General features: G+C 42.6%; 2 protein-coding genes across 2 annotated transcripts; both read right to left on the bottom strand.

The window, feature by feature from the left end:
• Positions 1 to 253: 253 nt before the first annotated feature.
• LOC130522793 (uncharacterized) lies at positions 254 to 10,983 on the bottom strand. The gene is made up of 10 exons (XM_057027515.1): positions 10,824 to 10,983; positions 8,907 to 9,052; positions 8,715 to 8,796; positions 8,431 to 8,566; positions 8,046 to 8,248; positions 7,828 to 7,964; positions 7,280 to 7,421; positions 6,920 to 7,201; positions 1,518 to 6,294; positions 254 to 1,403 (listed from the first exon to the last, which is right to left on the bottom strand). Exons 1-10 carry the CDS (start codon positions 10,947 to 10,949, stop codon positions 1,393 to 1,395), a joined length of 6,042 nt encoding a protein of 2,013 aa, XP_056883495.1. The 5' UTR covers positions 10,950 to 10,983; the 3' UTR covers positions 254 to 1,392.
• A 452-nt stretch (positions 10,984 to 11,435) lies between these two features.
• On the bottom strand, positions 11,436 to 19,144 carry cbsa (cystathionine beta-synthase a). Its single transcript, XM_057027527.1, has 15 exons — positions 18,986 to 19,144; positions 16,728 to 16,989; positions 16,510 to 16,616; positions 16,292 to 16,426; positions 16,133 to 16,212; positions 15,529 to 15,733; positions 15,370 to 15,461; positions 15,151 to 15,276; positions 14,994 to 15,078; positions 14,335 to 14,440; positions 13,993 to 14,070; positions 13,367 to 13,501; positions 13,182 to 13,290; positions 12,413 to 12,497; positions 11,436 to 12,131 (listed from the first exon to the last, which is right to left on the bottom strand). Exons 2-15 carry the CDS (start codon positions 16,979 to 16,981, stop codon positions 11,998 to 12,000), a joined length of 1,731 nt encoding a protein of 576 aa, XP_056883507.1. The 5' UTR covers positions 16,982 to 16,989; positions 18,986 to 19,144; the 3' UTR covers positions 11,436 to 11,997.
• Positions 19,145 to 19,267: the final 123 nt, after the last annotated feature.

Raw genomic sequence — 19,267 nt, 5'->3', positions numbered from 1 at the left:
CCGCACGATTAAGTCATTTCATTCATTAATGGCTTCATAATCCTGCCAGTACCGGCCCACATCGACTCACACGATACCACCGACACCACCAACCTGACTATTTTGGTATGTGTGGCGTGGTGTGACAGTCGTCCCCATCCCTCACTCATTTCAAGATAACCGTGATATTTACATATTGTTAGCAAAACAGATTTAAAACGAGCATAAAAGGGGAAAAAAAAGAGAACTATTTTCAGTAAAATGTCAAAATAAATGCCAATGGAAATGTTTTATTTTCAGGAATAAAATATAAACCCACCTCCAACGCACCCTTATATAATAAGCCATTAGTTTCTTCAAATATTTACAAAAGATAGAAAATAAAACATAAATAAATATAACCTGCTGCTTGAGAGAAAGAGACCGGTGTGTCCTTCGCATAACACTTATTTGCTGTAGTAGATTCAGTGAGAATTCCGATGCTTAAAATATGATATCGAAAAACACCTTCAAAATAGAAATCACAATGTCTCTAAGGTAATACAACAGATAAAATCTGACTAAAAGAATGTCAGCTGCTCCTGAGGCAACAAATGGATAAATGATCATCATTAACATCCTGTGACTGATACTGCCAAAGGGAACTAAGGGACGAGGCTGGAAGAGAAGCCATTTTAGCCCATGGAGACAAAAATTAAAGTGGAGCTTTGTTTGTAGAAAAGCGGTGCCTGCAAAATCATGTGGTTCACACTGACCCCTACTGGTTATACATCATTACAACAAGCACGGAGCACTCGAGCCCCCAGAGATCTGCGGAAATGCAATTAGTCTTTAAAGAAGAATTACAATTTTAGAAATTTCTAAAGGTGATACAGCCAACTTACAGTTCAAATGTTAGACTTGGTCTAAATTAAAAATAATATTACAATGTTAACATACAACAAACAGATGAAAATGACTCCTTTCCATTATACAATCTCATCCCTTTCGAGTACGAGCGAAAAGAAAATGGAAATGTCTCAGTGCAAAAAGCAAACAATGGCATTGTATGGCTTACTGCTGTGAAAAATATGTATCATTGTTTACGATAGAGGAGCCTTTTCATCGAATATACCATTTTCCCCTTCACAGCTTTCAGGAGTCCAGCCTTAAACCACAATGTCTTATCATCAAACCTGGAAGCAACACAAAGTTTCCAGCACAGGCACTTCAGTACAAGCTGTGAACCACTGGTATTTAGGTCACTGGTCTACTCGAGCCCCTTTTTATAGGTTCACTTTCAGCTTCTCCACAGTGCACAGCAGTGAAGAAGATATCCAGACACTGCCAACCTGTTCAGGTACGATCCATCCAGGTTCACGGTCCTGTCTGTCAGTCCAAAAGTTCATGTCAGTCGGACTTGATGCCAATAATTCAACTGTTGCCTGAAAGAGAACAGCCAGTACAGGCCCATTGTAGTTCAAACTGGAGGACACAGGCACAAATCAACTCGTGAAAGATACCGTTGGAAAATGCATTGTTGAAAAATCATGACTCACCCTCATCATCAGAGTCAAATCCAAAGAGATTTGAGCACTTCTGCAGCTGGAGATGGGCCTGCAGTTCATCTGTACTGCTGAAAGTAACAAAACAATTGGCACAGCGCTGTCTCTGCAGAGGTGCTCCCACCTCCTCCTTCACCGGAATTCTCTCTGATGAGGGGGAAAACGTCATTTCCTTTCTTCGTTTTGGCATGGTGGTGTATCTCTCATCCAGGTAAGCTGTCGGTGGCAAACGCTTGTATGGTTTCTTACCATACTCGGCTAGAGTTTCTATACACACTGAAGAGTTTCCGGGCGCCACTTGTCCATTTATTTTCACAGAGTAACTGCGGGACTTGGCTCCAGACTCCAAAACTGGGGATGAAAGTGTTCCCCCCTCTACCTGGGAGCGCTCCGACACCATTTCCTGAGCACCGTGGGCTGTGTCCGTGGCAGCTTGTGCCCCACCCCCATCAGGTACATTGTGCTTTTCACCAACATCGGTTGAGTCGGATGTTTTGACACAAGATTCAGATGTTTCCAACGTTGTTTCTTCCTTCCTGTTCTCGTCTCTGGCTGGAGCCAGAGGAACCCCTTCATTTAAACTGTTAGCTGGGAGAGCAGTGAGAGAGGTACCGCAGCTGTCTGACCCAGGGTTAAATGCTGCTGGTTTGGTGCCATCTTCCTCCTCTGCTTTATCTTCATCATGGTGAACTCCTGAACTTTTGACTGACTTTGAACAAGCTTTGCTTCCAAGCTTTGTTTTTGGGTTGCTTAGATGAGAATGTGTTTTTCGCTCGTTATTTTTCTTGGACTCTGAAACAGTTTGCTTGTTTTTGTTGCTCCTTTTTTTTGTAAAACGTAATTTTTGGGACTTTTCTCCTGTGATCTTCTCAGTTTGCTCTCCTGAGGCATCATTTAACAGCAACTCATGGCAGAGTTTGTGTGTAGAATCTTTGTTTTCTGCCTGTTCATCCACATCTTTCACATTTCCTTCTTCTGCCATCTGGGCTGCTACTAAATTCAGGTGAGTAGACTCAACAGTCGGCCTCTTTGATTTGCTCAACCGTGAAGATGAACTGAGGTATCTCTTTTCTAATGATGCCGAAGTGTTCTGTGGAACTCCATTTTGTTTGATAGGATTCTTCTTAAACTTTTTGTTCGCGGATTTCTTCGGCTCAGAACGCTCTTTTGAAGTTTCTGTAGTTTTGTCCTTCATTGTCCTCCCAACTTGCATTAACTTTGTGGGCCGTCCTCTTTTTTGGAGAGTTTTATTAATTTTCAGCCGCCTCTTCAACCTTTGCCTCTCCTTCATTTTGCGTTTAAAAAATGATGAAGAAAATTTGTTCTTGAGTAATGCTCTGTATTTCTGAGATGCAATATGAATGTTAGAGTCTCGTCTTAATCTCAGATTGGGGCCTGCAGGCTGTTCAGAGGTTTCCTTGTTACTAAGATTCTTTAAGACATCGCGCTTTGGCAAAGCCTCTCCCAGTTTATGCTTTTCTGTTGATAAACTGCACACGGGTTCTCCTCTGGAATGCCGAGGCACGCAGACGGCCTCATCCACAGCATCAGATCCGTTACAAGGATCCCGTTGAGTCTTTTCAGATGGGATGTTAGATTTTTCACTTGTTTGCTTATTTGAATTCTTGTCTGGTTTTACAGATTTTGAAGAATAGTGTTCTCTTTCATGAAGATTTAATGCCCAGAGACAAATAAATAGTTTAGAGCAACCAGGGAGGCAGCACACTGCCTGCAGTGGACTGTGTTTTCTGGTGTGGCGTCTCATTTCCATTCCTGTTTTGAATCTTTCAGTACAACCTTGATGAAGACAAGGGTGTCGTGGAGTGAGTCTGTGTCTTTCAACGTGGTGTTGAAAGTGTTCAAAACTCCACAAAACCCTCATGCAAATACTACATTTCCCATTTCCGATGCGAAAAGCTAGTTTCAATGGTCTAATGTCCCCACAGTGCTCTTCAAGAGCGTGATACAAGAGAGCAACTCTGTTCTTTGACAGGACCAAAGCCCAAGTGCATCCTTCCACTGGGCAGAAAACTTTCTGCTGTGGCGCCACGTTTTTGTCCTGAACAACTCTACTGTTGTGTTTTGAGGTCGTCTTTGGGACATGCTGCATTTCCATCACCGTTTGTTGATCAGAAGATAGGCTTCCCTGTTGTTTCTTTGCTCCCTCACCTTTCTGAGAACGTGGCTGCTTAGCTTTAGAATTAAGGATGACCATTTTCAGCCTCTCCAGCACTGTATTTTTGGCAACATTCCCATTAATCTTGGGACCAGGAGTCCTCATATTAAGATTCTTTAATTCATTTGCTTGCTTTCCCTGTCCACATGGAGCAACCGGTGTCTCAATACTGGATCTCAACTTCCTGGTTCCTTGGGTGCCTGACTCTCTGAGGCTCATTTGTTTAGGACCAATAGCACATTTTCTTGGTCTCCCACGGCAACGACTTCCAGAACTGTTGGTATTGGCTTTGGCAGGGGAGTTTGACGTAGGATCATCTTTGGTGTCACAAAGCTGTTTTTCTTGAACTTTATTCCCAGCAAATTCTTTGCTTTTCTTAAGTTTCTCTATATGGTCAGACAGGTGCATCATGGCCAGCAGGTCGTCTTTAAACATTGTCCCACAGAACATGCACTCATCCTTACGAAAATGGAACATTGCATGTGCTACAACTCGACTTCCATTGAAGACCTTCTTGCAGAAGGTACAACAGAATTCCAACCTGGATTCCTCTGATTCAACTGGTTCCGTGTTCATAGACGATTCTGCATCGAAATCATCAGAGTCTTCATTTTTCTCCTGAGTATCATCAACTGCAGAAATTCTCTGTTCAGGAAAAGAACAGCTGAAGGAATTGTGGGATTTGTGGAGAAAATTAGGTCTTTTTTCATGTATGAAGTCCCCTGAAATATCTGGCGGTGGCTGCTTTGAAACCATTTCTGTAAAATCAGACATGTCATTTATACTGTCTGAACCTGGAGGGGTTACAGTGGAACCTTTGTCTGGTGCACTTGCATCCGTTGTAGATGCGCTTTGTCCATCTGAGAGTTTGGCTGAAGTGACAGTTGAAGAAATACTGTTGTTGACCTTGGTGGCCGTCTCTGGACAACCAAGGCTAATCTGAGAGGGCAGAGGGCTTGGTTCAGGCCGTCGCTCATTTTTAAGGACAGAACTTTGAGTGAGCGCATGCATGGAAATAGCACCTGCAGTGCTGCTGATCACAGGGTTGTCCTCAACTGGACTCCGGCCTACAGCAGAAACATCAGCCGAAGGTGGGATTTTCGAGACCTTGTCTAAAACGGAGGATTCCAACAACTTGCCTGCGGTTGGCGTCTGCGAAGCAAAGGTGACTTTCATCTCAACTGCCGACACGTCGCAAGGCTCTTTTGTTTGACCGTGTCTGCCCTTCTCCAACGCCGGGGCTTCTGTTAGCTTGTCTTCTGCTGCCCTCTGCAGTGCACTGGCCACTTTCAACTGGGTGGCAAACTCTCTGTGCTTGCTTGTATTGGTTTGCAAAATGTGGTCTGTGCTGACATCTAAAACTTGAGATTCTGACTGCAAATCATCAGCTCCTCTGTTCTTGAAAGGCTCTGTACCGCTCTTTGGAGAACCTGCCTCTATAGTTTGTGCTTTTTCTAAAACTGAACATTCCTCAGCCTCTTCTGCTTTGGGTGGGGGGGAAACAAACACATCCTTATCTTCTAGGGTAGCATCACTACTCCCGTTTTTCTCAGTCCCCTTGGAAGGCATGCCTTGCACAGAGGAGCGTGTGATTTTAGATACAGACCCCTGCACACTTGTTCCAGTGCCTTTTCCTTTCAGCCGTCGAGTGTAACAATGGAGCTGTTGCACAAACATAGTCAGGTCCCTTGTTCTAAGGATAACTTCTTTGCGGTGAACCGTCTTGACAGGTTGTGATGTGGTCGGACGCTTCATCGTGGGCTTGTAAAACAGAACTTGGGGAAGCCCTCTCTGTCTGTTGCAAGTGTCCTCACTAAATGTGCCAAAGAGTTCATTGTCTGGTAGGGAGAGCTCAAGAATCACTTGTGGAGAAGCTGGCCTAAGGCTGTCCGCAGATGATCCCTTCTGGTGTTTACCGCTTGCTTCCCTCGTCAGTGACTCACAGTTCGTGTTAGGTTTGTGTTTTGCATTGTTTTTTATCTGAATGGCTTCAGAACTCTTCTCTGTAGAGACCTCGAGGTTCTTTTGATGTTTCAATCCATGTTTCTTGATCTTTTTTCTAGACTTATTCTTTTCAAGAGTCCCTGAGTCTTCCAGAAGCCACTTGGGTGTTCTAATCCTTCGTTTTGGTGGGTTCTTCTCCGAGAGTCGTGTGATGCGTCGATCTTCATAACCCCTGCTGTCCTTTAATCCGTCGAGCTGCCAAAATGAACGCCTAAGCGGTTCGGCTGTTCTACCCTTTACAGTTCTTGATGCTTGGGTGTTTTTCCTTTTCACAGTACGGTCCACATTAAACAGTGTTTTCCCTGGACCCAACCTTAATCGTTTGGATGGAATAGCAAGATCCTCTTTCAGCCTGTCCCCTGTGCGATAGCGTCTCTGTGTCGAGCGAGCCCCTCTGTTTCCTTTTTGACATCTTGGTTTGCTCGATGCTGGAGCCGTTTCCTTGCTGCAGTAGTTAAGGATCCATTTGTCCTCCATGATTTCCTCGAGGGCAGAACTCACCACTTTTTCACTCAACAGCTTTAAACAGTTGGTCCTCAACGCAATTAGATTCCAAAACTCTGGATCAAAATGCAGGTCCTTCTTCAAGACCTGCGCAGAGACCAAGAAAAATGTTGGTATCAGAAGCTCATACACCTAATCAGTTCTAATTAGGGATACATCAAAAGATTCTTGGCCGAAACTGAAATGGAAGAAATCAAGGCCGAAAACCGAAATTGAAACAACGAAAGGAAATATCATTCTGATTCAGTGTTTCCCACAGAACCGGAATAGGTTGTTGGTTGTAGATTGCCAGGGAAAAGGTGAGCGGGCACACATACAGCCAGCATTAGCTTAAATTGTTAGCTCTTAGGCTAAGAAACCAACCAGCTGCACTTCCAGCTACTTTAATATCGAGACAGGTTAATATGACATAACTTAAAGTTGTTCAGACCACTTCTGGACTTGTTTTCAGACATATTTATACCGTAAAAAGTGCATTTATGATATATAGTGCCACCGTAGGTGTAACGACAATGAGAATGTGCTGAAAAATGAGTACGACCTGGTTGTCCTAAAACCAAAAAATATATTTGTGACGGCGCGCTGGCTGCACCCTCACAACATCCTGTCTGCCTGTTGTTTTGGCGATAAAAGTGTTTTTCAGCAGAAACATTTTAGTGGCTTAATTCTTGGTGCATGACCAGTTTTAACATCAGTTTAAAATGTTCTCTACCTGTAGCATTTCAAAGCGAATGTGGTTTCTAATAGGGCTGTGGTCCACATGGTAATCTTGATCTGGGTGCATGTAAAGAAGGTATGCGGTCTTGTAGGCTTCAACGGTGCGTTCCAGGAAGAAGACGAGAAGAGCACATGCCCGGCAGACCTCCAGGTCATTTGGTAGCAGGCTAGCAATAGTTTTGTAGATGAGGGACTTGGTGATAATGTCACAAGGCAGGCAAGACTGTAGGCCATTAGCACAAAGCTCCACACAAAACTGGATTCCATCATCACCAGCCTGAATAAAGCAAAATAAAATATTTAGAACATCCAAAAGAGTAAAAAAAAAAAATTCTAGTTTAGATTTCTGCCTCACTTCTTGCAGAACGGCTTTAATGAAGGGGAATATTGAGTTGACATTGGTGGCAGACTGCATCAGCAGGTGAATCTCATCCAGAAGAACTTTCTTGGGTGTTTTCAATCGATGATGAAACGTACTCCAAATTAAAACAAGATCACTGAAACATAAAAACGAGCATCCTCAGTGAATGATGAACAACTGAATAGACAACAGATAATGACTACTCAGAGGGTTTTTATCAGCCCTTCAGTCCAGCAGATGCCATACTGAAGATACTCGGAAAGGTAAACAAGGCAGACGTCCTGAAGTAGATTCGAGTATTGCATGATGACGCACAGCAATAAAATATAACTTTTCCAAAATTTGTGCAGTTCCCTGCTGACTGAGTCCTTCACCGTAAGCATTTGCATTGACAATGCATTTTGAGGAGCTTTTCAGTAATTCAGGACATATATCCAGCACAGTGTTTACCTCCGAGTACCTCCAATATGGCTCTGCATCTGGGTTACAGGCCAAAATGCGTTGTAGGTGAAAACCCTCCCTCTGAATTTAGATTTGCTTACCACAAACAGTGCATGTCACCCCTGCAGAGCTGCTGGGAGAGGAAGACTCGACTGAGGGCCAAGAGCAACTCATCCTGCTCCTCATATTCCAAACTACAGATGATGTAAACAGCATCTTTACCATCCAAGCCAGCCACCTAGAAACGCAACCAGTTAGTTATCCAGAAAACAAAGATAATTTGGGGTTTTTGACAGAAACAAAATAACAGAAGACCTACTTCCTTGTGCAGGATGTCATGCTGTGATGTTTTTAAAAGCCATGAGAGGTAGACCTGGAGGAAGAACAAATGTTGTCCTGCTGTGGGATGCCAAGCACAACACTTGGCCAGGGCCATAGCCTCACTGACCCGCTCACAGGATAAGAGGTACCGCACCCGAAGCTCAAATAAGACAGGCAGCTCAGAGCTAATGAAGCCATCCACTAGGGAATATGGTGCAAGGAAAGGAGGGGGAAAAGGCATTTTTCAATTTAACTTGTTACCACAGAGGCTGAAAACAAAATGTTTTTTTCTACTTAAAAATATGAACAATTAGTTGAAGACGACAAAACAGTGACATGATAAATGGAAAAGACATGAGTATTATGCCTTGAATAATACCAACCTTCATTCTGAGGTAAACTGGAATCACTCAAGATTGCCTTTAAGAGTGGGCAGGCCCAAGGGCCGCCCTCGCATATTAAACGTTCCACCTGAAGCAAATGAACATTCTGATGCCTCGCAAGGGCCAGATTACATTCCTGAAAGAGGACAAAGCCTGTTATATCAGAGAAATGGCTCCATTATATTGTATTTGTTATTGTACATATACAGGTGTAGTTTATTTAGGTATTGAAGAAATATCTGTACACTCGTCTACCAGGACGATGAACTGCACTTCACTCTCACCTGGAATGCAACAGTAAATTGTTTAAGTGGTTCCTGATGCAAGTCCTTCTGGTCAAAGAACAGCAGCAATTCAAAAACACTCCTGTGGAAACATTGAAAACCATTTGTGTTCCGTCTTTAAAATGCAGCATGATTTTACCTTTAAAGTCATATTTCTTATGAAAAGGAAAGTATCATCATCGATATACTTACAAGGCCAGACTGCTAATTGTTTGATGTACAATGTCACAGTTTAATGTAAATGCAGGGGAAGCCTGTGCAAAAAAGCACAGGGCTATTTTCAAGATCCTGAGCTGAGGCAACGGGACTTGCCAGCGAGCAGCAAACTCCTCCACCACCTGCACGAAGAATAGGGGGATTAATAAAGTCAAAGACAAGCCTGAAGGTAGAGATTATATTATAATCCTCATTAATATAATAACAGGTTTAAAGCCAGTTTAAGTTCATTTGTTTTAAGTTAGTGTTGGAATCTCATGATGAGAAATCATTATTTCAATGCCTTCTTTGGCAATTATTTCGAGGCTAGACATTTATTAGTGCAGATATATTGATATATGGAGTTTTATTTATACATTTGTTGCCAAGTTATATACTGAGTCATGTTATAATCTTGCTAATCAAAATATGGACAAAGGCCTGCATCAATATCTCTACAAGAACTGCATTCCTGAACAAACTGACAGTCATATCATACCATATGTTTTTGAAAACAAGATGCATAGGTTACAATTTGAAGTTGGACACCCAAATGATCTTCTGATCCCATTGCTCTGAAATTTGGGCATTCAGTGGCAAGTCAGAAAAAAGATCGCATTTTAACGAACAGATTTTAAAACAATTTTTCAAAATAACAATTAGCCTCGTGTTCAACTTTTATCTCGACTCGTTGTCCTCTTGGGTCAAATCGGCCCCGTCTGCCTCTCCATATTTTTGGGTTCTCCTTTTAATGAACTCATTTCCGAGGTCTCAATAAATATTTTATGATCATTTTGGGAATATTTAGTACGACGAACCTGATTTCCATAAAATTGAAAAATCTTACATAAATAGGTAGATCATAAGTTATGGCGAAATCACTTAAGCTGTATGTGTAGCATGGAAGCATCCATGTAAACGTATGGCAAACATATGGAAGAGATCCAAAGTAATGAGATATTACCCAGACCCAAAGACAGGGGGAGGAATAATGCCCTTTAACGGTGCAGATCCACGCCACCGAGCCCCTATGGAACGGTACCGTCAACAATGATGATGTCATTACCGTGTGGTCCAATCAGTGCAACCATTTAAAGTAGAACTTCAACAAGTCCAGAAGCCTCACAAGTTATTTATTCTTGTCATTTAATTCAAAACACCGACGAGGCGCCTTAGCCGTAGATCTAATCATCTCACACAGTACAAACAGAAAGTTCAAGCTTGGCTGAAATGTTTCAGATGGGTTAGCTGCCGAATACAGCCAATAATCCTGCAGAAGTAAACCATGCAGCTCCAGGAAACCGATATTATGACTCAATGCACGCTGTGGTGCGTTTTAATTATTTTATGCAACTGACAATTTAATGTTACAGCAGCCGAGTCCGAGTTAAAGGTCGCGACTCGGGAATCAAAATGTTATCAGCTATCCGCATATAAAAGTTGTTACTTGGTTACTAAACATACAAATTGCACTGCAGTTTATGGGTGCAACTTAATACACGTCTATTGACTGCCAAAACCGTTGAAAAGCGGGCAGAAAGTTCTTAGTCCGTCATTCTGGCTAAATTGTGGGTAAATTTGAGGCTAACTGGGCAGCTATCGGATGGAATAGCCAAGTTAGCTTATTAAGTATACAGTCACAGTAACAAAGTATCACAAATATGACACCTGGGGACTTCAAAAGGGCCGACTAAAAGCGAAAATGTCATATAAAATGCGTTATTTCACATGCGTTAGCGGATGCAATTTGTTTTTGCAGCGACAAAGACTTAAACGTCAAACGCTACCGAGGCAACAGCTAATGCTAACAGCGTATCGGCCAATTCTGGGGGAGGGGAGTAGGCTAACATACAGCATTTGCTCTTATCTTCGACAAAAAAAAACTTGTCACCAACTCCAGGTTCAGGCCCTTACCTTGCAAAAGTCGGAGCAGAACGGCCGACAATCCACTCGCAAGTCATCGCTGGAATAGCGGCTCAACAAAGTCTGTAAGTGATTTTCAAGCTCCTCTAACTCGTACACACCATCTCCCTCCGCCATACTGCCTGTCGAGCCTTCCTCGTAGCAGCGACAACACAACACATACATACGCTTGCATTGACGTCGCTGATTGGACGACACCGCGGGGTTCGCTTCATTTTCTGTACAGCGTGCCCCGTAGCGAGGCAAGCGTGGCGGTCTTTATTTAGACTGCATATAATCAAGCCTAATTAGATGGCAAGAGTTCACTTGGTAAACACAAACACCGCCCGCGGCTTTTACGCTCAGATTTCGTCGCGTAAAATCGAGAAAAATGAAATTCGGTCAAAGAATTCGCTTTATCTCGCCCCCCCCCCCCAATATTACAAACAACGATTAATATGATCTGCTTTCGTTATCGCATTGTCCTTTTACAGTATTTAGATATTATTGTCACGTCTTTTTCGCAATTCTATATCATGTGACTACCGTAATCAAATTGTTTTTGCTGTTTAAAAGGAATATCTGCTAGGGGCCATGTCACCTCTAGTGATGGCAGACAAGACAAAAGTCTTACTTCTTTTAATGTAATCATACACAATCATTGAAGAAGAAAAAAAATGAGAATAGAAAATATTTCTCAAAAACTGCTTAAATACTCAAGACCACTTTACAGAGTACAGACATAGCACTGACAAATTACATATGGCATTCTGCCTGTAGTTTGTTAATGTGTAAACAAGCTGAAATGAAAAAGCAGCAGAAAATAAGCAGTACTGTTTACGAATGTGTTTTTGTACAGTAACTGTCTGTCTACTCTTATCAAATGCTTTACATGTTCAATTATAACAAAAAGCCACAGTTGTGAATGTCCAAGACAAAGTAGAAACACAGAGGCTTCTATTCAAGACTTACAAGGAAAAAAGTACAAAAACCCAGCATACTTTGAAATACCCACTCAGGCCTAAAAGCAAAAAAACGTAATCTAGTGTCACAGATGGTAAACACTCTGAATTTTTTGGCTGATTATTTCTTAAGACTTACATGCACAAAACAAAATGTTTATAATTGTATTTTTAGAAGAGTTGGTAAAAGCAAATTCTCTCTCTTGGCAATGTTTATCACAGTTTCAGTTCAGCTCGTCGGTGGATTCAGACATGGATCGCTCCCTCCTTTCCCGTCCAGTGACAAAGTTGAGCAGGTCAACGGCCGTCACCACCCCAAACACCATCTGCTTCAGACTTGCAGAACCGTCAGTCAAGTCTGGAGAATGAACAGTGAAAGAAAAGTCATCAAGGCAGTTCCAAATGTCAATCTACAATATAAAGTTGTAATATAAAGTTCCATATGACGGCAAAATGTATACAAGATCAAAATAAAAATACCAAGAGACAAATATACATTTAAGATACATTTGAGGGGGCCTTGAAGAAAACCTATTAAAATGTGTGGGGCTGCATCACGTTTGCACTACGTCCTTGAAAGCCTACAGGTACATGCTTTTCTTGACAATGACAGCATGTTTGTGATAATATTGTACTTACACTGAATCTGTTCGTGTACCACGAGGGCAAAATGGTCAGTCTCCAGGATGCGAGACAGCTTTCCCAAATTATCATTCAGGCGAATCTTTAAATGAAAACAAAGCAATAATTTTGTAAATGAAGCAATCAACGTCACTTTTTATGGCTTACAGAGCAGCAGATCCATGTGACAGAATTATATTACATTGAGCTAAAATAGTTGATAATCAGTTCCAGTATATTCCAAAAAATAGACATGTTCTGAAACACTACAAAGTCAGCAACTGAAACAGGACTGGGAAGCCACAGATTACAGACAAATCATGGTAATAAAACCCATTAAGTTCAGATATGCACTCAAATAACCCAAAGGAACAGTTGCCATAAATTATTACAATAAGAATTGCGCAACATCAGAAAAACATGCAATAAAGCTGTTGAATAAATAGAAATGGTGAAATGACAAGAGGTTAATAATTGTTGCAGTTTCAGAATGGTAAAAGAACGTTATCTTCCGTCTTTTCAAAGAATAATGACGCGAGACTGTAAAGATTTTACGGGTATATGGTTTTGATGATGTGCCCTCTTCCAGCACAACTTTACAGTACTTTGTGGTAGAGTTGTTGGCAATTATAGAAATTAATTACGTTTTCCCCCCTGAAATGTTCGCCGTATGCATCCCAATTGAAACACTGCAACACTGTACTGAAAAATATTAGTAATTGCAATGAGCACAAACTAACTAATGAAGGTTAAACTACACAAAGGAGGAGTTTGACTTGGCACTGACCTGTTTGAACTGTTTGTAGAGAACTTTGCTGACTGGGTCAGACAGCCGGATTTTTCCTGCCAGAATACAGGCCAACATGTTTCCCAAAGTCACCATACCCAGGACCAATCTGGACACAGAGACATACTACAGACATCAGCTCTGATGGCACCGTAAAGGGATCCAGTGACCAGCTGGACACTCACCCTGACTCATCCACCACAGGGGCCTGGTCAAAGCCTTTCTCTTTAAGGATTTTGATGGTCTTTTGACAGGTGACGGTGGGAAGGACAGTCAGTGGGGCCGAAAGGTTCAGACCCTGCACCTTCAAGTTCCACCACCTGAGAGAAGCAGAGGAGCAAATTTCACAAAATATCCAGAAACAGGGCCGAGGGCGGCACGGTGGTGTGGTGGTTAGCACTGTTGCCTCACAGCAAGAAGGCCCCGGGTTCGATCCCTGGTTGGGACTGAGGCTGGGGGACTTTCTGTGTGGAGTTTGCATGTTCTCCCTGTGCCTGCGTGGGTTCTCTCCGGGTACTCCGGCTTCCTCCCACAGTCCAAAGACATGCATGATTGGGGATTAGGCTAATTGGAAACTCTAAATTGCCCGTAGGTGTGAGTGTGAGAGAGAATGGTTGTTTGTCTATATGTGTTAGCCCTGCAATTGACTGGCGTCCAGTTCAGGGTGTACCCTGCCTCCGCCCATTGTGCTGGAATAGGCTCCAGTCCCCCCGCGACCCTCAGTGGAGGAACAAGCGGTAGAAAGTGAGTGAGTGATATCCAGAAACAGGAGATTTCCACAATAACACAAGTGATTTGGTAATGCACATACCATGGTTTGTTCACCATAATGTCCTCTTCCCTCAGGAAGCCCTTCTGGACCATCCACTTGTCATTCAGGAACTTAGACCTTACAAATCAAAATAAATCAACATGAAGTAAACTGTTCAGCACCAGTGTATCAAATAAGTCACACTTGATTGATCTATGGACCTGTTAACCAATACAAATTACTCTCATATAAAAAGGAAAATAAAACACAGTCAACATAAAAAAAAATACTCTTCATAAAACTAATGTTATATTTCTAAACAAGTGTGGGGAAAAAATGATTATGTAATACAAGAAGGATGGAAAAATATGATCCTGAAATTCACTCAATAGGAATTCTTACATATAGTTGCGGATGGAGTCTGGCAGGATGACTACGCAGCGCTGACCCTCCTTTAGGTCTTTGGCAGCGTTGACGGCTGCTGCCATGGCCGTCCCGGAGCTGCCGCCTTTTAGAGCAAAGAGGAAAAACTATTCAGCGTAAATAAAACATAAAGGAAGCATTTTCTACCTATGTTATTAGCAGTTAAAGAACGTCCTGAAGTATTATATGCAAATGTTTGGAGAATTGACTTGCTTGAATCTTTCCAGTGAGCTACGTGGCAATTAATGACTCATTTTCCGAACAAAAATACTGAAAACAACAAAAATGTTATCTTATAACTGGGCTGGGCTGAGAAGTGGAGGGTTCTGGGTTCAAGCCCAGGTGTGGACAAAACACGGTAGGTGTTCTCATAGTAGAGGAAGGTGCCAGAACACCTTCAGAGCACTGCCAGGGTACCCTATAGCAAGGTACTGAACCCACAAACGCACACATATCCAGGGGCGGACCCTGCCTTCACCCATATCTGCACCCTCCCTGTGACCCCCGAAAGAGATAAAGTGGTCAAGAAGATGAGACGATGACAATCATTTGCCACTTTAACCATCATTTAATTCAGGAGAGTTCCATTTATTTTTAAGTGAAAATACTTGACCAAGTCAGTATTTATTTGTCCTTACCGCACAGCAGGCCCTCCTCTCTGATCAGCATGCGAGACATGTTAAAAGATTCTTCGTCATTTGATTTGTACCATGTGTCAATTACCTGACGAAAAAAGTCATGTGACAGTGAGAGGATATATTTTAGGGAAACAAAAACACAAGATGTGGAACTCACTGATCTGTCAAGGACGGTCGGGATGAAGTCGTACCCAATGCCCTCCACCTCATACTGGGTCTTGTCAGTCTTGTTGAGCTCCTCAGGCTCAGCCAGGATGGAGCCTTCAGGGTCAACACCAACAATCTACACACAACACACCATTCATGGGTTAATCCTAGTACACTGACAAAGGGTATCTAATGTAACTTAAACTTGTTCTACAATTTGATGATTTACTTTGATGTTGGGGCATTTTTCTTTGAGTTTGCGGGCGATGCCTGTGATGGTCCCACCCGTGCCAGCTCCTGCCACCAGCATGTCCACTTTACCTGATGGCAAAAGGTCAGTCAAAGATCCAGACAGGATATTTTGGATTAGGCAATGCTGTCTGCCTACCATCACACTGCTCCAGGATCTCCTCGGCTGTGGTGTCATAGTGAGCCAGAGGGTTGCTCGGGTTACGGTACTGGTCCAGGATGTGGGAGTTGGGGATCTCATTTTTAAGGCGCCAAGCCACGCCAACATGAGACTCTGGTGAGTCGAAGCGAGCGCTGGTAGGTGTACGGACAATCTCAGCTCCAAGTGCTCTCAATACGTCCACCTGTATTCAAAAAAACAGAAAAAATATGAAGTCTAATAACAGACTAATAGAAGATAAATAAAACTGTGTTCTGTCATTATTACAAGTCCTTCATTATCAGGGGCAAAGATTTCCCAAGTGTGCAGTCGCGCGTCGTGTTTAGGTGAAGCACATAGTTTTCCTTCATTTTGGCTTTGCGAGTTTCAGAGATTCGACTTCTCTCATTTACAACAGTCAATATTTTTGAGGTCGGATGCACTTTTTATTAAGTTTATCAAGTTTTTTATGTTACACTCATGTCACCAATGGCTAGTTTGCTGTAAAGTGCTCCCTTGCATGCTTTTCAATATTATATTACGGTATTTTTCCTTTAGCCAGAATTGATTAATTGTGTTTAAAAAGACAAAAACCAGGCCCCACCTTCTCCATGCTCATTTTTTCAGGCATGACAATAATGCAGCGATACCCTTTGACAGCTGCAGCCAAAGCCAGGCCAATACCTGAAAAACAGGAAAGAAGTCACAAGTTTCCTAAGCTGCGGCAACCGGAATCTTGTTGAAATGCAGCGAGGACACCTACCGGTGTTTCCAGAGGTGGGCTCTATGATGGTGTCTCCAGGTTTGAGGGTGCCATCCCGCTCGGCATCCTCAATCATCCGCAGACTGATCCGGTCCTTCACGCTGCCGCCAGCATTGAAGAACTCACACTTGGCAACTTCAAATACATCACAGACAGAAGGCTTCAATGACCAACGTTTGGGTTGCAAACAGAGGTAGAGATGCATCAAGGAAGCTTACATATTTCACATTTGAGTCCAAACGCTTTGGGGATCTTGTTGATGCGCACCATCGGAGTGTCCCCGATCTTGTGCAGGATGTTTGGAAGAATGGGCGGAGAGCTGGCTCTAAAAAGAGGAGTTGGGCTAAAGATGATTATTTGTTCTTACTCATCCACATCATCATTTCTGTTCCTCATTTTGCAAGAGCACGGATAAAACCTGAAAGCAGTGTCTTACTTTGGAGCTTGAAAGTGCGGGGAATCAATTTTTGAGGCTCCCAGACTCCATTTGCAGCGGCTGGGAAGGTCGGGGCGGATCCATTTTCTCTCTGCAGCAGCATTCTTTGTGCTCAGCTGAATGGCTTTGTCCGCATCCTCTGAATTGGCCGTCGGGGTCACCTTGTCGACCCCGTTGGAGTGGGGCAGCTTGCTGGCATGAGGGCACACAGGGCCATTCACTGGGTTCTCTTTGGCTGAGGGAACTGATGGCATGGCTTACCCTGGAGAAAAGAATGCAATTATAGTGGAACATTTCTTTTCATGAGTAACAATGACATCAGCAGTTTTTGTTTTCTAGCATGCCAGCAAATACATTAATAAATGCCAACTTTTAAATTTGATGCTCCTCAAATAAATGTTTTCCTTGAGAGATCCAAACGATCTGAGGCAGCGCTTCAGCAACTCATGCGGGTCAACAACTGACACAGCGTTCTTCACACGTCCCATTAAGAGGGAGTCAACGTGAAAAACCGGCATGTGGTTGCTGCTCCTTTAACAAAGCTCTTTCCCATTTATACAGTCAGCTGACAGTTACTAACATATTCTAGGAGCTAGAGTGACTCAAGTTTAAGCTGTGGGAAACGCTCAGACGCTCAAGATAATGTGGGTGGAAAAAACATATTTGCATGTGTTGTCCATATTCATAAAGATTATGTATGTTTTCAAACAAGGGGAATTAATTATTAGCAGTAATAACACATCCTGAGAATCCCTAACTTATCAGTCTTTGTTAAACATTGTCCAGAACCAATCAGATGTTTTCTGCTTCCATTCTCTGTGAGAGGTAGTATTAACTGAATATCAGATGGACATAATATTGATAAATGACGCTGTTAATTATGTAAGATAACATGATATGACGCAGAGTAATAAAGCAGACTGGCACCCGACAAGCCAGCAGACCTGAAGTTGAAATGTTAGCCTTTAAACTCCTAGCATAGCTGATATTTAATAGTAATAACTGTTCGGTTTCTGTTCTAACAGAACATCGAAAGTAGTTTGTCAGACATCCGATTCAAGAGAGAATGCTTTGAAAGTCTGACATTCTTTTTTCCCAAGTCATTTCCTGGACACCGATGTGTGTGCACAAACTCCACCTATGATCAGGTGCCTCACTGGAATAACCACAATCATTCAGCCTTGCAGAAAATTGCAGCCCTATGTTCTTAGCTCCTCTTTAATTTTAAAAAGTGAAGTATTCTTTTGTTTTCCTGACTGGTTCTCTTTATCTTTTCATATATTATGATGAGACAGTAAGTAGAGATGGGGCACTTTATTAGGTGACATAGCTCTTCTCCCATTTAGTTTACTCTTGTTTTTCTTGTTTACTCTCATTTTTTACATCTGGTTTACCTGAATTTCTAACTGTGGGAAAGAGTAGGAGGCTCAAATTTGAGCTTATGGAAGCACTATGATCCTCTGTGCCAGAGCCAACACTGCAAGGCAGAAAACTCATGCAATAGCATATTTAACCCTCTAACTAGATCAGGAAAACAATAACCACCACCAAAAAGTAATGTTGCATTTCTAATCTTCTTCTGTAGCTTTAAAAGCGCCACCAATTCTGTGCTATGGTGTTGATCAAACAATCAGCCTACCAGCAACGACCACAGTATCGGTTGCTCACCAGGCCAATAGACAGTCGCTGACCCAAACCAAATATATGACCTCCAATGAAAAGCAGGAATGTTGCAAATAAACAGTGTGGAGCCGCAGACACGTACGCATTTGAGTCTTGTCGCCCCAAGGTCAACGAACGCTCTGGAGATATTTAATTTAAAAAAACAAAACAAAACCCAAGATTTCAGAGGCGGCAAAAAATAATGACTACTGTAATTATTTCAGCGTGGTAGATTTTTCCGGATATATAGAATAATCTGTTCTTTCCTCTCCGTTTTCCATTTCAGGGGATTTCAATTAGTCACCCATCGACAAAATAAATGACGCAATCTCCGCACACTTGATCGTCACTGCCAACATTATCAAAATAATGCCCCCTTTAACTAACCATGCTCCGACATTCCCTTCCCCCCCGAAAACCACGACTGGCGATCCTATTACATGCATCGGCAACAACGAACCAAAACGTGACCCAGCCAAAAGCGCCACAGTTGTGTGCGCATCATAAACTACCACATTTACCTGTTTAAAACACGTGGCTCTTTTAACATTTTCACATCCCATTTTTTTACATCGCATCTGTCGAGTCTCACTCACCTGTTAAGTGACTAGGAGCCCGAAAAACGTGTACGTAAACAAAACCCAGAGACGCGATCGCTCCCACCAGGATGGTCCAGAACAACAGCTCCGCCTGAACAACTTCCGTTAAAGAGCACCACTGTAGTGACGAAACACGTGCGCCGATTGAGGTGATGTGGGCCAAGATTTAAGGCTCCCTCTGATTGGCTGCGGCGGGGGCGTTTGTGTGGCGCAGCCCACCAATCAGGGCCTTGGTTTCTCAATATGGGTGTTAGGGAACCCGGAGTGACCAAATAGTCT

The sequence above is a fragment of the Takifugu flavidus genome, chromosome 3 (genome assembly GCF_003711565.1).
Source record: "Takifugu flavidus isolate HTHZ2018 chromosome 3, ASM371156v2, whole genome shotgun sequence".
Lineage (NCBI taxonomy): Eukaryota > Metazoa > Chordata > Actinopteri > Tetraodontiformes > Tetraodontidae > Takifugu > Takifugu flavidus.
Note: the sequence above shows the minus strand (reverse complement) of the source record. Positions and strands in the feature narration are given on the sequence as shown.